This window comes from Solanum stenotomum, chromosome 1 (assembly GCF_019186545.1).
Source record: "Solanum stenotomum isolate F172 chromosome 1, ASM1918654v1, whole genome shotgun sequence".
Classification (NCBI taxonomy): domain Eukaryota; kingdom Viridiplantae; phylum Streptophyta; class Magnoliopsida; order Solanales; family Solanaceae; genus Solanum; species Solanum stenotomum.
The window spans coordinates 97,258,340-97,272,672 of NC_064282.1; the positions used below are offsets into that span (position 1 = coordinate 97,258,340).

Genomic DNA, 14,333 nt, shown 5'->3' on the forward strand with positions numbered 1-14,333 from the left:
ATTTTGATTCCTTTTTTACTGTATTTATACATGTACAGCTTGAGAAGAAATACACAGTGAAAATTTCACAATTCCTATCGTTCTTTTCTTCCAAGAAAGTCGGTCTGAAAAATGGGTAAGACTCGTTATTTTTCATTCTCTAATGATCATAATCAGAGCCAACGAGTAGATCGAGCTGAGATAGGCGAAATTTTGAACCCTTAATATTTCTGAATTATAAAAGTGACATATAAAAGTTCTTCAAAAGAAATGGTTTTAGGTATGTTTTGAATTCTGAAAATTGGAAGGAGATTAAATATATGTTTTAATGATTATTAATGTTTTCACATGAATGAATGATTAGAAAATCATGTTTAAATAATAATAATAAAAAAAACCATAGGCAAATAATGCACTCTGCCGACCAAAATTAGTAGGCAGATAATGATCATTAGCTATACTTTTATAGGTTTTCATGAACTTTTTTTTGTTTTGGCTAAGTCTATATTCTCTTTGCTTTTAGGAAGTTCAAGATTTTTTGTCTTTTATAAAAATCATCTAGTATCTGAAATCTACGAGCTCGACTATATATAATTCAACTTCATATTGTATAAGTTTCATTCATAAGGGGTGCATAATTCTATCATTTTTCTATTCTTAACTCGAATCTGCAATCTCGTAAAAAGATTGTGTTTATCTCATCACATGTTCAAATATTTATTTATTTATATATTTATTATTATTATTATTATTATTATTATAATTTTTTTTCAATTTATCTTGTATTGATCCTTTAATTTTCTCCTTTCTAAAAAAGTCTAGGATCCTAAGACTCAAAAATTGCTTTTAGGATTTAGATTGACAAGTTCTATCATAAAATTAGGGTCAAAAGTATGATTTATTTTTTTCTTTCTAAAAGCAAAAGTGTTTGCTTTATTTTGAATCTCTAGAAGTAAAAAAAAAAAGTTTGCTTTTTTTTCCATTTTGAATCTTTAGAAGTAAAAAAGTGTATTTTCTTTTCATATAGAAAAAGTTTACTGCAAAGTGATAATCCTTTTTTGCTTAAGTCATTGTCAAACATGCAAAATAATAAGTAGTAACAAATATACACATGCACATTAATTGAACCTTATTCCATAGTGTACTATTATGTCATGATTATTACTTTTGGAGCAAGGATAAAATTATTATTTTTTGTATAATTTATAAGTCACGAATTTAAATGGTGCAATCGATTTGCTAATTCTCGTACATTGTGTACATGCGAAAAATACTCCATACCTAAAAGTTAATTAACTTTTTTAATATTATGTTGTATTTCCTTTGCACAACATTAATCAGTCTTATATACATCACATCAGCTCGATCAATGATTAAAGGCATTTATAACAAGGAATTAATTTATATAAATTCAAATTTATGGTTGAAAATTTGTAATTTTGTAGAGTTGGAGGTCCAAAATAGATAGTCATGTAAATATAAGTGTCCATTTAGATACTAAGGCAAAGTTTATAGTCCTTGTTAACGATGAAAAAGTATTTATCAGTTCACCACAATCCGCATTAACATAGTTAATTTGTTGATAAAAAATATTGAGATAAAAGAGTAAGATCCAAACTTTATAGCATGTGGAGGTTGACAAACTCACAACTTTTAGGGGGGTGGAGTGGTTGATTTAAAAAGTTTTATTTCAATAAAGTACAAATATTCTATCCAAAAAAAGTAGTTATGGGATACTAAAGGACTTGAATATAAAATATTCCAAAATTTCCTACCTGGAATTCCATTTGGTATATATTATATTTAAATAATAAAGTTTAAATTAAAGTATCATTGACCCTTTAAGTTTAATCAATTAAATATACATTTTATATGCTTTATTATTTCATTGCACCACTTGCGACTTAATTTAACATAAACGCTTCTTCATTTTCATGACTCAAACTCAGAGGTTTGGTTGAAGATCCAAAATTTAAGTCCATATCACCGAACCCTATGAAGGTTCCAGATATGGTGGTTAATGATCGCGTGACTATTGACAAATATTATTAATATTATAAAATATTATCATAAAAAGTTTTTTATAGATAATATTTCACATTTAATTATCGCCGAGGATTGTTGTTTTCTCTATGAAATTCATAAAAATAAATTTATGAACAGGTCAAATTCCAACAGAACATTCATAACAAATTAGCGATTTTCTCACCTCAAATATGTTAATCAAGTATAAAGAAAAGATTTATATTCTAATGTGAAAACAATAAATATTTATCTACACGATGTATAACGTAAGTGATAAATTCACTACGTGTGTTTTCTATATAATATTTATTTCTTAATTGTACGTAATTAATGACATAATTTTATTTTAATTTGTTGCTTAACTTTATTATATATGTATGATTTAATGTATTTATCAAACAAAAAACAATTATTATATTGTATCTTTAAGATTTAACAAAAGTACCTTTCTATTTCCCTTTAATTACTTTTCGATTTTAATTTTTATAAGTTGAATTAAATTTCAATAATTTCCCATATTTTATGAACTTTCTATCAAAGTTTAATGGGTCAACTTCAATAATCATTCTCCATTATTGTCATCATTATAGTTTCATTAGTTTGAGAAAAAGATGTTTTTTAGTTCATTATTCCTTTTATTAAGTTTTACTTTTGCTCTCTTTATTTTTTCTTTCCTTTTTTATTTTTCTCGACACATTTTTTTGGGGTGGGGTAAGGGGAAATGACATCTCACCTAAATATGCAAGTCCAGTATAATTTTAAACTATCAAAAAGCGATTGCAATGAAGTGATAAATATTATTTCATTCTTAAATATCGATCTCATATTTGAGCTCTGTTACAATGTCGCTTTAGTTAGGAAGTGTATTAGGTAAAAAAAATTACACTATTCAAGTTCAAATTTTGAAAATAATTTTTTTTATTTATAGTATTTTTTTTAAAAAAAGAAACATTCTTATAACCTTTTTGGTATATTCACTTTCTTCTCACCCTTCAATTAATCTTCATCAATCCTCACAATACTCTTTTTACGGTGCAACATGAATTTAGATTAGTCGAAACATTAAAAAAAATCAAATATTTAAATATACTTGGTTTCACCAAATGATTACAGTAAATTGAACTCCTTCCGTTCATTTTTAGTTGTCGTAATTTTCTTTTTGAGAGTTAAACTATATGAATTTTGACTAACATTTTAAGATGTATTTTTTTATCATATTGATATGAAAAAAGTTGCAATTTATAGTACTTTCCGTATAGTTTTTGAATATCTAAAATTTTATTTTAAAATATCAAATTAATGTAATCTAATTTAGCTTTAAAAATAAGTCAAATTGACTCTCGAAAAGTACAACATGACAACTAAAAAGGAACATATGAAGTATTAACTTACTATGACTGAATGCTTAATAAGGTGAAAATATATACTAATTAATTGATCATAATGAAGTGATAACAATTTACTAACAAACACATATTATCACATTTCTTAAACATCGAGTGTGGATAAGTTTTTACTTCGAATACACCGGGTATTTACTTGAAAAAAAATCATAATATTATAATGACCATTTTGCCCTTCCTCTTTTTTCTTCTTCCTCACCTAAAGTCATATCCTTCTCACCTCTCCCTCTTTGCTTCACATGCACTCATATTTTCATTAAATACTTCTGAGAACCAAGACAAAAGAGAGCTCATAAGATTAGATTTTAGGTATCTTCCACTCTCCTCAACCCCACCACACACACATTCGATTAAATTTTGATTCACATGTTTAAAGTTCATTTCTAGGGGCAACGCTTCTAACATTTATGATCTTTTCCCATTCTCAGGGTAAAGTCGAGACCTCTAATTAAAAATGAAGGATGTCAATCATCTCACGGTAACTCATATTGAATTAAAAAAATAAGAAAGAAAGAAGCATGTGTTCTCTTGTGTCCCTCTCTTTTTTGGTCCTCCAAAATTCTTTTACCATCATATCACATATTCTATCATCTATTCCTCAAAAAAGAAAAAAAGAAAAAAAAACTCCAAATCCAACCATTGGAATCCAAGAATGTAGATAGATGTAAAAAATAATAAATTAAATTAAATTAAATAAAAAACCAACACTATAACATTATTAGTTATTTTGCTATCTTTTTCTGCTTCTCCACTAATGGCAACTACTGCAAGTGCTGCCACATCAACACAAAAAAATAAATTAAAGTGGCATTTAGATTTTGTTTCTATTTTTTTTAGAAATTACCTTTTCTAATAATGTTAGATTCGACTGTAATATTTATTCATGTATTGCTTAATCTTAAAAAAAATATTATCTTCTAATATTTACTCTTTGCAATACCAATAACTTAGTGAAATTCTACAAGTAAAATCAGAAAAAATAATGTGTATAGAACATTACTCCTAACTTATAAAGATAGAAAATTTGTTTACGATAAATCATTGACTTAAGTAACTCATATTCAAAACTAATGAAGAAACCATAACTTATCGAATTTTAGACCCTAGCTAGTTTAACGCTAATTTGCTCAAAAAAGACATTTTAATCATGATCTAATTTCTGAAATCCGAATTAGTTGAGATCCTAAAACAAGTACCGAACAACGAATAAAAAACAACAAATATCCTCATTAGATATTCAAAACGACCATTTTGCCCCTCTCTTTTTTTGTTTCCTCACCTCTCCCTCTTTGCTTCATATTCACTTATATTTCCAAATACCGAACATCGAATAAAAAATAACAAAAATCCTCATAAGATGTTCAAAATGACCATTTTACCCCTCTTTTTTTGTTTTTTTTTGTTTCCTCACCTCTCCCTCTTTGCTTCACATGCACTCATATTCCCATTAAATACTCTTAAGAACCAAGACAAAATAGCCTCTTCTCACTCCCCACCCACTCCCTTAACTCCCCCTACCCCCCACCTACCCACCCCCAACCAAACCCCACAAAAACAAACCCCTCTTGTTCTCTTCTATCCCCCACCCCCACCCCCCTCTTTTTTTTTTGGTCCTCCAAAATTCTTTCACTAGATATCATACAATCCATCATCAAAAAAACCCCAAAACCAACCATTGAATTCCAAGAATGTAGATATACATAACAACACAAAACACACAAAAATAAACATTAGTAATTTTTTTTCATTTTTCACTAATGGCAAGTGCTACTACATCATCAACACATAAATTTCAAGAATATGATGATGATGAAGTTACAAGTTACAAAAACAAGAATTGTGAAGTTGTTGTTAATAGACAAGAAATTAAAGGTGCAATTGCTAAAGCAATTGAATTAAGAGCTTTACATGCTGCCCTTTTACAACAACAACAACAAGGGAATAGTCCTATTAAAAAATTCCCTTCTTCTGCTTCTCCAACTGTTTCACTTCATTCTCACCATTTTTCTTCTCAAGATTATCCTATTTTCACACCAGTAAGTCTTTTTTCTTATTGTTTTTTAGTTTGGTTTATGATAAGAGACGGATTCAGAATTTAAAGATTCGATCTTTAAAATATTGACTTTGATATGTTATGTTGTATTCATCACAATTTTTTAAACTTCACTTGTGAGACTTGTCTTATATTCTTCTTATTGTAAAGATTCGGCCTTTAAAGATATTGACTTTTTGATATGTTTTACTTGAGTCGATGTGTATCGAAAACTGACTCTCTACTTAGGAGTATGATTGTATATACTATACTTTCTAGATCCCACTCGTGAGATTAGACGGACTATGATGTTCTTGTTGTAAAGATTTAATCTTTAACGATACTGATTTTGATATGTTTTACTTGAGTCGAATTATGTTGAAAACAGACTCTCCATATAGGGGTATGACAGTACATACCACAGTTTCTAGACCCCACTTGTGAGATTAGACCGATTATGATGTTTTTGTTGTAATAATTCGACCTTTAATAATTTTAATTTTGATTTTGATATGTTTTACTTGAGTTCTATGTGGTAAGGTTGTACACACCACTCCTTCTAGGCCCCATTTATGAGATTATACTGAGTATATTATTTTATTGTAAATTAAATTCTTTTACATTTATGTAGTTCGGATTCTATAAAAATATTGTACGATTTTTCAAAAATAGTGCAATTTTTAAGAATTTGATACAAGTATAATAATATTTTGGAGAGTTTGAGCAACATAAGTAGTTTTTTATTTCTCTTCATTCCCACCATTTTTCTGCTCAAGGTTATCCCATTTTCACACCAGTAAGTTCCTTTTCTTCTTTCTTCTTTTTTTTTTTTTAAAAAAATTAAATAAATACTTTTTATTAGAGTTTTATTATAGGCTCATTCTTGTTTTACAGTCCATACCATAGTGTTAACATTTTTTGTAAATTCTCATGTGTTTTTTTTTTTTTTGTACAAATTGCATTTCTTATTTGAATTATGAAAATATATGTTTGACCAAATATTAAATAATCTTAACTTCAATCTTAGACAATCTTATCTAGATATATTGCTTCTAAACGAAGGAATTAAATGTCAAACCTGAAATAAAAATGATATAATTAATAATTCATTGTATTTCATATACATGTAGGTCTTATATATTGCACATTACAACTTTTTATAACTATATAATAGTAAAATTACTAACCTATAACTTTTAGTGATTTTATTGTTATAGTGAGTAAAGTTTAGACAGTTTCATGTGACAATAGTAATTTTACAACTTTATTATTATATTAGGTAAAGTTTAGTGACTTTACTATTATAGTGACTTCGATCATTTTAACGAGATAAAAAATAATTTTGTGACTTACTTTATACGGACAAAGATCAGTGACTATACGTGAAATTAACACCAGATTTCATAGTACCAAAACAAGTTTGCCACTCTTGGTTTCACTTGAGATCAAGATTAATTGTGATCTATGTTGCTCAGACTCTCTAAAAATGCTACAACACCATGGTTGGATCCTTCAAACTCTTCAAAAAGGCCAACAGGTGCATAGTGGACTTGAAGAGTTTGGAGGATCCGACAAGAGTTCTGCAACATTTTTGGAGAGTACGAGCATCATAACATAGGTTGCGATCACTCAATCACATTGGTGTGTATAGCTTCTATAGAAATGGTTGAAATCTCGAATTTTCGTTTTTTTTTCATTTTTGATGATCTACATTATTTATCAAGACTAGTTGTGATCTATGTTGCTCATGCTCTTCAAAAAAAGCCGATGACCACGTGTCGTAACCTCCATAAAGGAGCTTTTTTTTGGAAGATCCGACAAGTATTTGCAACATTTCTGAAGAGTCCGAGCAACATAGGTTGTGATCACTTCATTTTTGATGATCTTTGAATCAACATTTTGTGTGCAGAGCTATGAAGATGAACCATTGCCAGGATACAAACAACTACACTTAGATCACAATCCAAACTATGCTGAACTTTGGGATGAATATGGATTTGGAGGAGTAGGAAATGGTAACAATGAATCCGTTTTATCGGATTACAGGAAGGCGAATTCGACCTTAAAAAATGGATTTACGAATAGTCTGATCAACTTAGAACCCCACATTTGTCCGGCTGATGATCAGAGATCGGTCACGAGCTCGTGTACTGATCAAGTCACTACGCGTAAAGCTTCTCCCATCGCTCGTTACATCAAGTCTCGGAGAAACTCGTTAGGGGACTTGAACTCGATTTCATCTTGCAACAAGTGTAAGCCTGCAACAATTAGTACTGAGGTTGATGGTGGTGGTAGTAGTACAAGTAAGAGTGGGAAGAACTCGAATGTCATCGTGCCATTGACGGATTCACACGTTTCTGTTCAATCACAGCCAAAGAGTAAAGGCGGGATGAACTTGTCGTGGCTGTTCCCTAAGCTACAGAAGAAAAACAAGGTTGAAAATTCACCAAACCGAACAGATCAATCCGATGAGGTTTCTCAGGTCTTAAAGGATCATATAGGGATGGTTTCAATCGAGACGTTGAAGAAAGACCTAATGGAAGCAAACGAGAGCAGAGATGCAGCGTTGATTGAAGTCTCGGGAATGAAGTCGTCTTTAGGTGAGCTAAAGCAAAAGTTAGAGTACTTAGAAACTTACTGTGAAGAGCTGAAAAAGGCCTTGAGGCAAGCAATTCAAGCTACAGAGTCCCCTGTATCCTCCAAGCTTAGAAATTTTCCTAAAAACGGAAAATCCATCGATGGGAACGGAGAAAATGTGATCCCCGTTAGTGATGAGGTAATGCTAGAAGGGTTCTTACAGATGGTATCAGAGTCAAGATTATCGGTGAAACAGTTCTGCAAGACTCTAATAGGACAGATTGAAGAAACAGACAATTTGTTAACTGATAACTTGAACCTTTTGCTTCAACCTTATAAGCTATCTCTCAACTCGAAGTACTCGAAAGCAGTTCTATACCACATTGAATCCATCATCAACCAATCACTTTTCCAAGACTTCGAAAACTGTGTGTTCCAAAAGAATGGCTCATCAAAACACTTAGACCCTCAACATGATCGCCACGCTCAGTTCTCATCATTTGTCGCGTTGAGGAACCTAAGTTGGAACGAGGTGTTGAGGAAGGGTACAAAGTACTATAGCGAAGAGTTCAGTAAGTTCTGTGATCAGAAAATGAGTTGCATTATCGCAACGCTCAATTGGACAAGGCCATGGCCTGAACAACTCCTCCAAGCGTTTTTCGTTGCTGCTAAGTGCATTTGGTTGCTGCATTTGTTAGCCTTTTCGTTCAATCCTTCTCTCGGGATTCTACGAGTGGAAGAGAATAGAACTTTCGATATGCATTACATGGAGGACGTCTTCGCGGATAGGCAAAGATCACAAGGTCCTAGCAAGGTTAAGGTTATGGTTATGCCTGGTTTTTATGTGCATGATAGAGTACTTAGGTGTAAGGTAATATGCAGGTACAAAAATGTATCATAGTTAGGTTCTCTTTTCACCAATTTTCTCCCTTTTTCTTATTTAGTAATCTAACTTGTAATAGTGTTTTCTTGCTGATTATTTGATTTGAGTGACTTCTATAAACTAGTTGCCCTATTGTGATCAAATAAACTCGTAAGCGTGACTGAGTTGGTGCAACATGGACGAGAGGGAGTTGCTCGGATGGTAAGCACCCCTCACTTTCAACTCGAAAGTTACGAGTTCGAGTCACCAAGGGAGCAAAAGGGGTGGGAGCTCCTAGGGGAGGGTAAAAATAAAAATAAAAATAAAAATTGGTGCAACATGTGGTATCTCATAAGGGAGGTGGATCAATTCCCCTGCCAATGTTTTCTCAGTTGAGCTGGTCGCAATAGGCTTGCCTAATACAATTTACATCTCCTATGTGATTTGCAAGCTATTGTACACGAGCAGGTTTATGAGTGTACATATGAAGGGTAGCGGCTGTAATTTTATTTTTTAAAAATAAAAACATCAAATAATATGTGGCAAATATGTTAGTGGGCCAGAAAGTGAAATCTTTTGGGCTAAGAAGTTGTGAAGAGAAAAATTATACTTTTTGGGCGGGGCTATTCATCAGTTAGAACCTTGTGCTTCTATTGCCTCATGTGTTTTTAAGTGATGATTTCACGGGTTTTCCATGTTTGGGATAACTGTTTAGTAAATGATCTTTTTATTTTCGTTGCAACTTATAGACCTTTTAGATCATGGTCTAAAGATCCTTTTTGAACAAACTGAAAATCTTGTGAGAAAAAGTTAGACCACAATCTAAAACTTCATAAGTTTTGCAAACGGTAGATGGCAATCTAATGTTTTGTTTATAATACCATAGTCTAACATTATATGAAAGAATAATTTCTCAAGGGTTATATTCGCAAAACTTTTTTTTTTTTTAAAAAAAGAAGAAGTAAAAGGCTTTAGTGGTTGTGATGAAGTAAATCTTACTTGGATGAAATACCTCTAATGCGCTAGTCGGCCTAAGTGGTTGAACATACTCATAATTTATAAAAGGTAAAAAATTTAAATATGTTATCGAATTTTGAAAAAGACATATTTATGATATTTATTAAAAGTTTGGCTCATCTATGACATAGATGAGCCTTTCTCAAAGTTCGATAATATATTTGAGTCTTTTCTCTTTTAAAAAAATGATTTAATTAATGATGTGGTCGAATCATAATTCGTCTAAAAATTGAGTTTGGAAAACGAAATTAGTTTCAATTAACAAATAATGACATGGATTAACCTTTTTTCAAATGAAATTGACATAAATAAATCAATTTTTTAATGAATGATATAAAAAAATCTTTTATCAAAATTCGATAATCAGGCTTTAAAGGTAGTAGTGGCAATATCTTTCCATACAAATCCCTCTACTTTTTTTTTTCTTTTTTTTTAAAGTAAATCATGTGATGTTCTACTATAGACCCTAACCCCTTTCTGAGCCCTCTATAATACCAGCAAGTCTAAGAACTCAATATATTTTAGCTTTTTCACTTTATAAAAATAAGGAAAATTACTTAAATACACAACTTATTTTATTATATTTCTTAAAATTTCTTATTATTTGAAAAAATTACAAAAATCATACTTTTATTTTCGGATACATCGGGACGTATCCAAAATCTTTAAATTTAAAGCATTTTTGTAATTTAGAAAAAAATAGGAATATGATGTAATTAACTCTTTAACAGTATGAAATGCCTTCCATGTTTTTATAATTTATGAGATCAAAGAGTGACAAAGAAGGCTTGTGGCCTAGGCTAATGAGCTCTATGACATTTTACTCGTAAGTCGTAACGACCGGTCAAGTAATCAATTGTATGCCATAATTTATGGCAATAATAACTTATGTTCATCATCTTCTTACATTAAAATTAAAAAACTTATCGACTTTTCAGAAAATGAAATATCTTATTTACTCCAAATGAATCTAACACATTTTTCGTAAAACAGTTTTATGATGTTTGATACACATGGCGCAGTTCAATCAGGGGCGATTTTATGTATATATTTTGGGTCACCCGAACCCGTGGTCATCCGACTAAGCTCGATATATTACTTCTATAATTATTAAAGAATATATTAAATTAAAACTTGTTGAACCCGTTCCCAAAATGGCTGGATGGTTCACTGGTACAACTGCAAGATATCAACATAAAGGTCGCAGGTTCGATCCCAGGCAGCCCTAATTCGCTTCAATTTATTTTTATTAACTAAAAACACATTTTTCATTAAAAAAAAAAAGAAGCTAAATTCTTCTAAAAGTCAAAGACTTCAAAAGTTTCTTCCCACTCACCTTCCAAGTTCCAAGTAATTTTTATGGATTGCTCGCTTAGTTATTGTTATTATAAGTTTTTTGATCTTATCTTTAAAGTAATGGTGCACCCGCTTTCTTAAAATCCTGAATTCGCCTTTGAGTTCAATAGAATGGGAGGCTTAAAGTCAAATTTTTTAAAAAAAGAGATTTTATGTTTATTTAATAATTTTCTATATACATATTTTACTCTCATAAAGCTTAAAAATATATGATAGCTAATTATAATTTGATAATTTTTTTTTTTCAATTGTCATATAATATTTCTTATAAAAAATCGTAAGACACAAATAGACATATATAAATTATTGTACTTTATACAACACCACAAATGTTTATATTTTAGAATAGTTCTTATTGATTACATTTTGGAAAAAAAAAGTTGACTCAATTGTTATACAAACTATCAAAATATTCTAGAAGTAGTAGAAATATTTAAAAGTAAAATTAAACTTCACCTGATTGAGTATATTAATTAGAGTATCATTTCTACTTGTATAATATTTTATTTTAGTAAAAAATAATAAAATATATCTAAATCATCAATATTGCAGTGATTGTTATGCTTTAGAGGCAGTGTCTTTTTAAATTTGATTATTTGATATAATTTGAGGTCGAAATATCTAAGAAGACACCTCACATAATTGAAGACAATCTTACAAAATCAATGTTAAAACATGATTAGTTCAAATTAAAGTGAATTAGATAAAGAGATAAGTGTCAAAAACACACCTAAACTATTCCCTTTTTTTGAGTTATATACCTAAACTATTGAGAGTGTGAATTTCATACATAAAATACTACTTATTAGTATGAGAAACACACTTCAGTGGTGTGTATAATGCACTCTCTCTTTTATTTGAAAAAATCTTAACATATGACATTCCACATGGATAAATATTCCATTGACAAAATCAAATAATAAACTATTAATATTAATTAAATATTAAATATTAAAGTATTACTATCCCCAAAAAAATGATTTTTAAAAAAAATGAAATTTTAATTATTTTTCTTACTACACTCCACCACCTTCCCCCCCCGACAATCCCCCGTCCCTTTATTTTTTTTTAAATTTCTTTTATAAAATATTTTTAAAGAATTCATCCTTCCCCCTCCCCACCCCCCCACCCCCAAAAAAAAACCCGCCATTCCTTTCCTAAAAAAATTGATATTATTTTATTTTAAAAAAATAAAAAATCTGCCCCACCCTATTTAAATCTCCACTCCTAATTTTATTTTTTTTTAAAAGATTTTTCTCTTTTTGTGTTAGATATGTACATATATTTTTAGAAATATTTTTCTACTTGTGTACCGAATATAATATAAATAAAAAAATATTTTAAAAAAGTCTTGCGGTGGCAAGTAAAAAATGTTTTCGATATGTATATATCTAACACAAAATGAGAATTTTTTTTGGAAGCAGACGGTTAGGTGGAGTGGGTAAATTATTTTTTTTTAAAAAAAGTAAAAAATATATAAATTAATATTTGAAGGGGGGGGGGGGGGGGNTTTTATAAAAGAAATTTAAACAAAAACTAAACTAAAATAATGGGCGGGCGGGGGGATACGGTGAGAGAAAGTGATGGAGAGGGTAAAAAAAATATTTTATATTTTAGTTTATAAAATAATATTTTAATAATTTTTTAATCTTTAATTTTAACTAATACTAATAATTTATTTAATTTTTGTCAAGGTGAAATATTTTGTCCATGTGGAGTGTGATGTGATAATTTTTTTTTTTAAATAAAAGAGAGAGTGTATTACACACACCATGATGAGAGTGTTATAAAAGATAGAAGTATGTTTCTCAAACGAAGTTCAGATATAAAATTAAAAAAAGAGAGGATAGTTTAGGTGTTTTTTTGACACTTATCTCTTAGATAAATTAAGAAATAGAAGGTAATTGTAAATTTAATTGCCTACAACTTTTAAATATCATTACACTAATTGTATTTTAAGATTTTTTTTTATATGTGCATAATGGTTAATAAAAGGTGAACAACAAGCTATTATTTTTTAAAAATTAATACTAATAATAAATACATAATTATTTATATTTATATACATTAACATTAAGTTATTTTAAAGCCTTATTTTTTTGGGACTAAAATCATTACTTCAATGACATTAGGATTGAGCCGCCCTGGTTACAAGATTACTGATAATATGTCTATATATAATTTAATGGTTTACGCTTCAAAAATTTATAGTAATTGATGACTCCAAAAAGGTACATAGAGCAAAGATCAATTGATAGATACAATTTAAAATTTAAAATTTATAAGATTGAATGGATTATATTTTAATACATATACAGTATCTAAAAAAAATAACAAATATATTTTCGTGAACTTATATGTCATACTATAAATTTATCCTATTGGAATGATAGAAAAAGAAATACAACCAAATGTTATAATGAAATAATAAGTACACATTCATCTTTAAGTAGAGATATTGAATGCTGAATCATCCTCAAAGATATTAAATTCTGAATCATCCTCAGATATATTGAATTCTGAATCATCCTCTTTGATAGGCAAAATACTTTTAAAGTGATTTTTTTTTGAAATTTCATATAATCGAACCTCAAAATAAATATAAAATATTAATCAAATCTAGCCAATGATGTATGATAGATATTGATAGTACTTGTATAACAATTGGTCCATACATGTCCAAGTCATGAATTATGAGTCCCAATAATTATTGTATACGTGTATCATTGAAAACTACTCAACTTGCAAAAAAAAAAAAAGAATTAAAATATACAACAAATTTTTAAAAATATTAGGGCTCGTTTTTGATATTTGATTTTATAAACACAATATTAGGTAGTCCTTTAACATTTGTAATAATTTATAAAAATTTTAATTTAATATATTCATAACATATTCTAATTTATTCCAAGAAAATCATTAATCGTAATCTAAAATGTTCATAACTTGCAAAAGAAGAAGAAGCCAAGTCATGCACTACATAATTAACCCAAACATGTATAGCTTGTGATAATTGCATAAGTTAGAGACACACATAATGAGTTTCAAACTTCACGATTTATCATATTTTATATCGTGCAAT

General features: G+C 29.3%; 1 protein-coding gene across 1 annotated transcript; it reads left to right on the top strand.

Annotated features, from left to right (window-relative positions):
- Positions 1-5,065: 5,065 nt before the first annotated feature.
- Positions 5,066-8,995, top strand: LOC125867226 (IRK-interacting protein-like). The gene is made up of 2 exons (XM_049547653.1): positions 5,066-5,443; positions 7,349-8,995. The coding sequence occupies exons 1-2, from the start codon at positions 5,165-5,167 to the stop codon at positions 8,915-8,917; spliced, it is 1,848 nt and encodes a 615-aa protein (XP_049403610.1). The 5' UTR covers positions 5,066-5,164; the 3' UTR covers positions 8,918-8,995.
- The last annotated feature ends 5,338 nt before the right edge of the window (positions 8,996-14,333 follow it).

Coding starts and splice junctions, on each gene's coding strand:
- LOC125867226 (XM_049547653.1), top strand. CDS start 5,165: ATGGCAAGTGCTACTACATCATCAACACATAAATTTCAAGAATATGAT. Junction 5,444..7,348: donor ATTATCCTATTTTCACACCA/GTAAGTCTTTTT, acceptor TTTTGTGTGCAG/AGCTATGAAGATGAACCATT.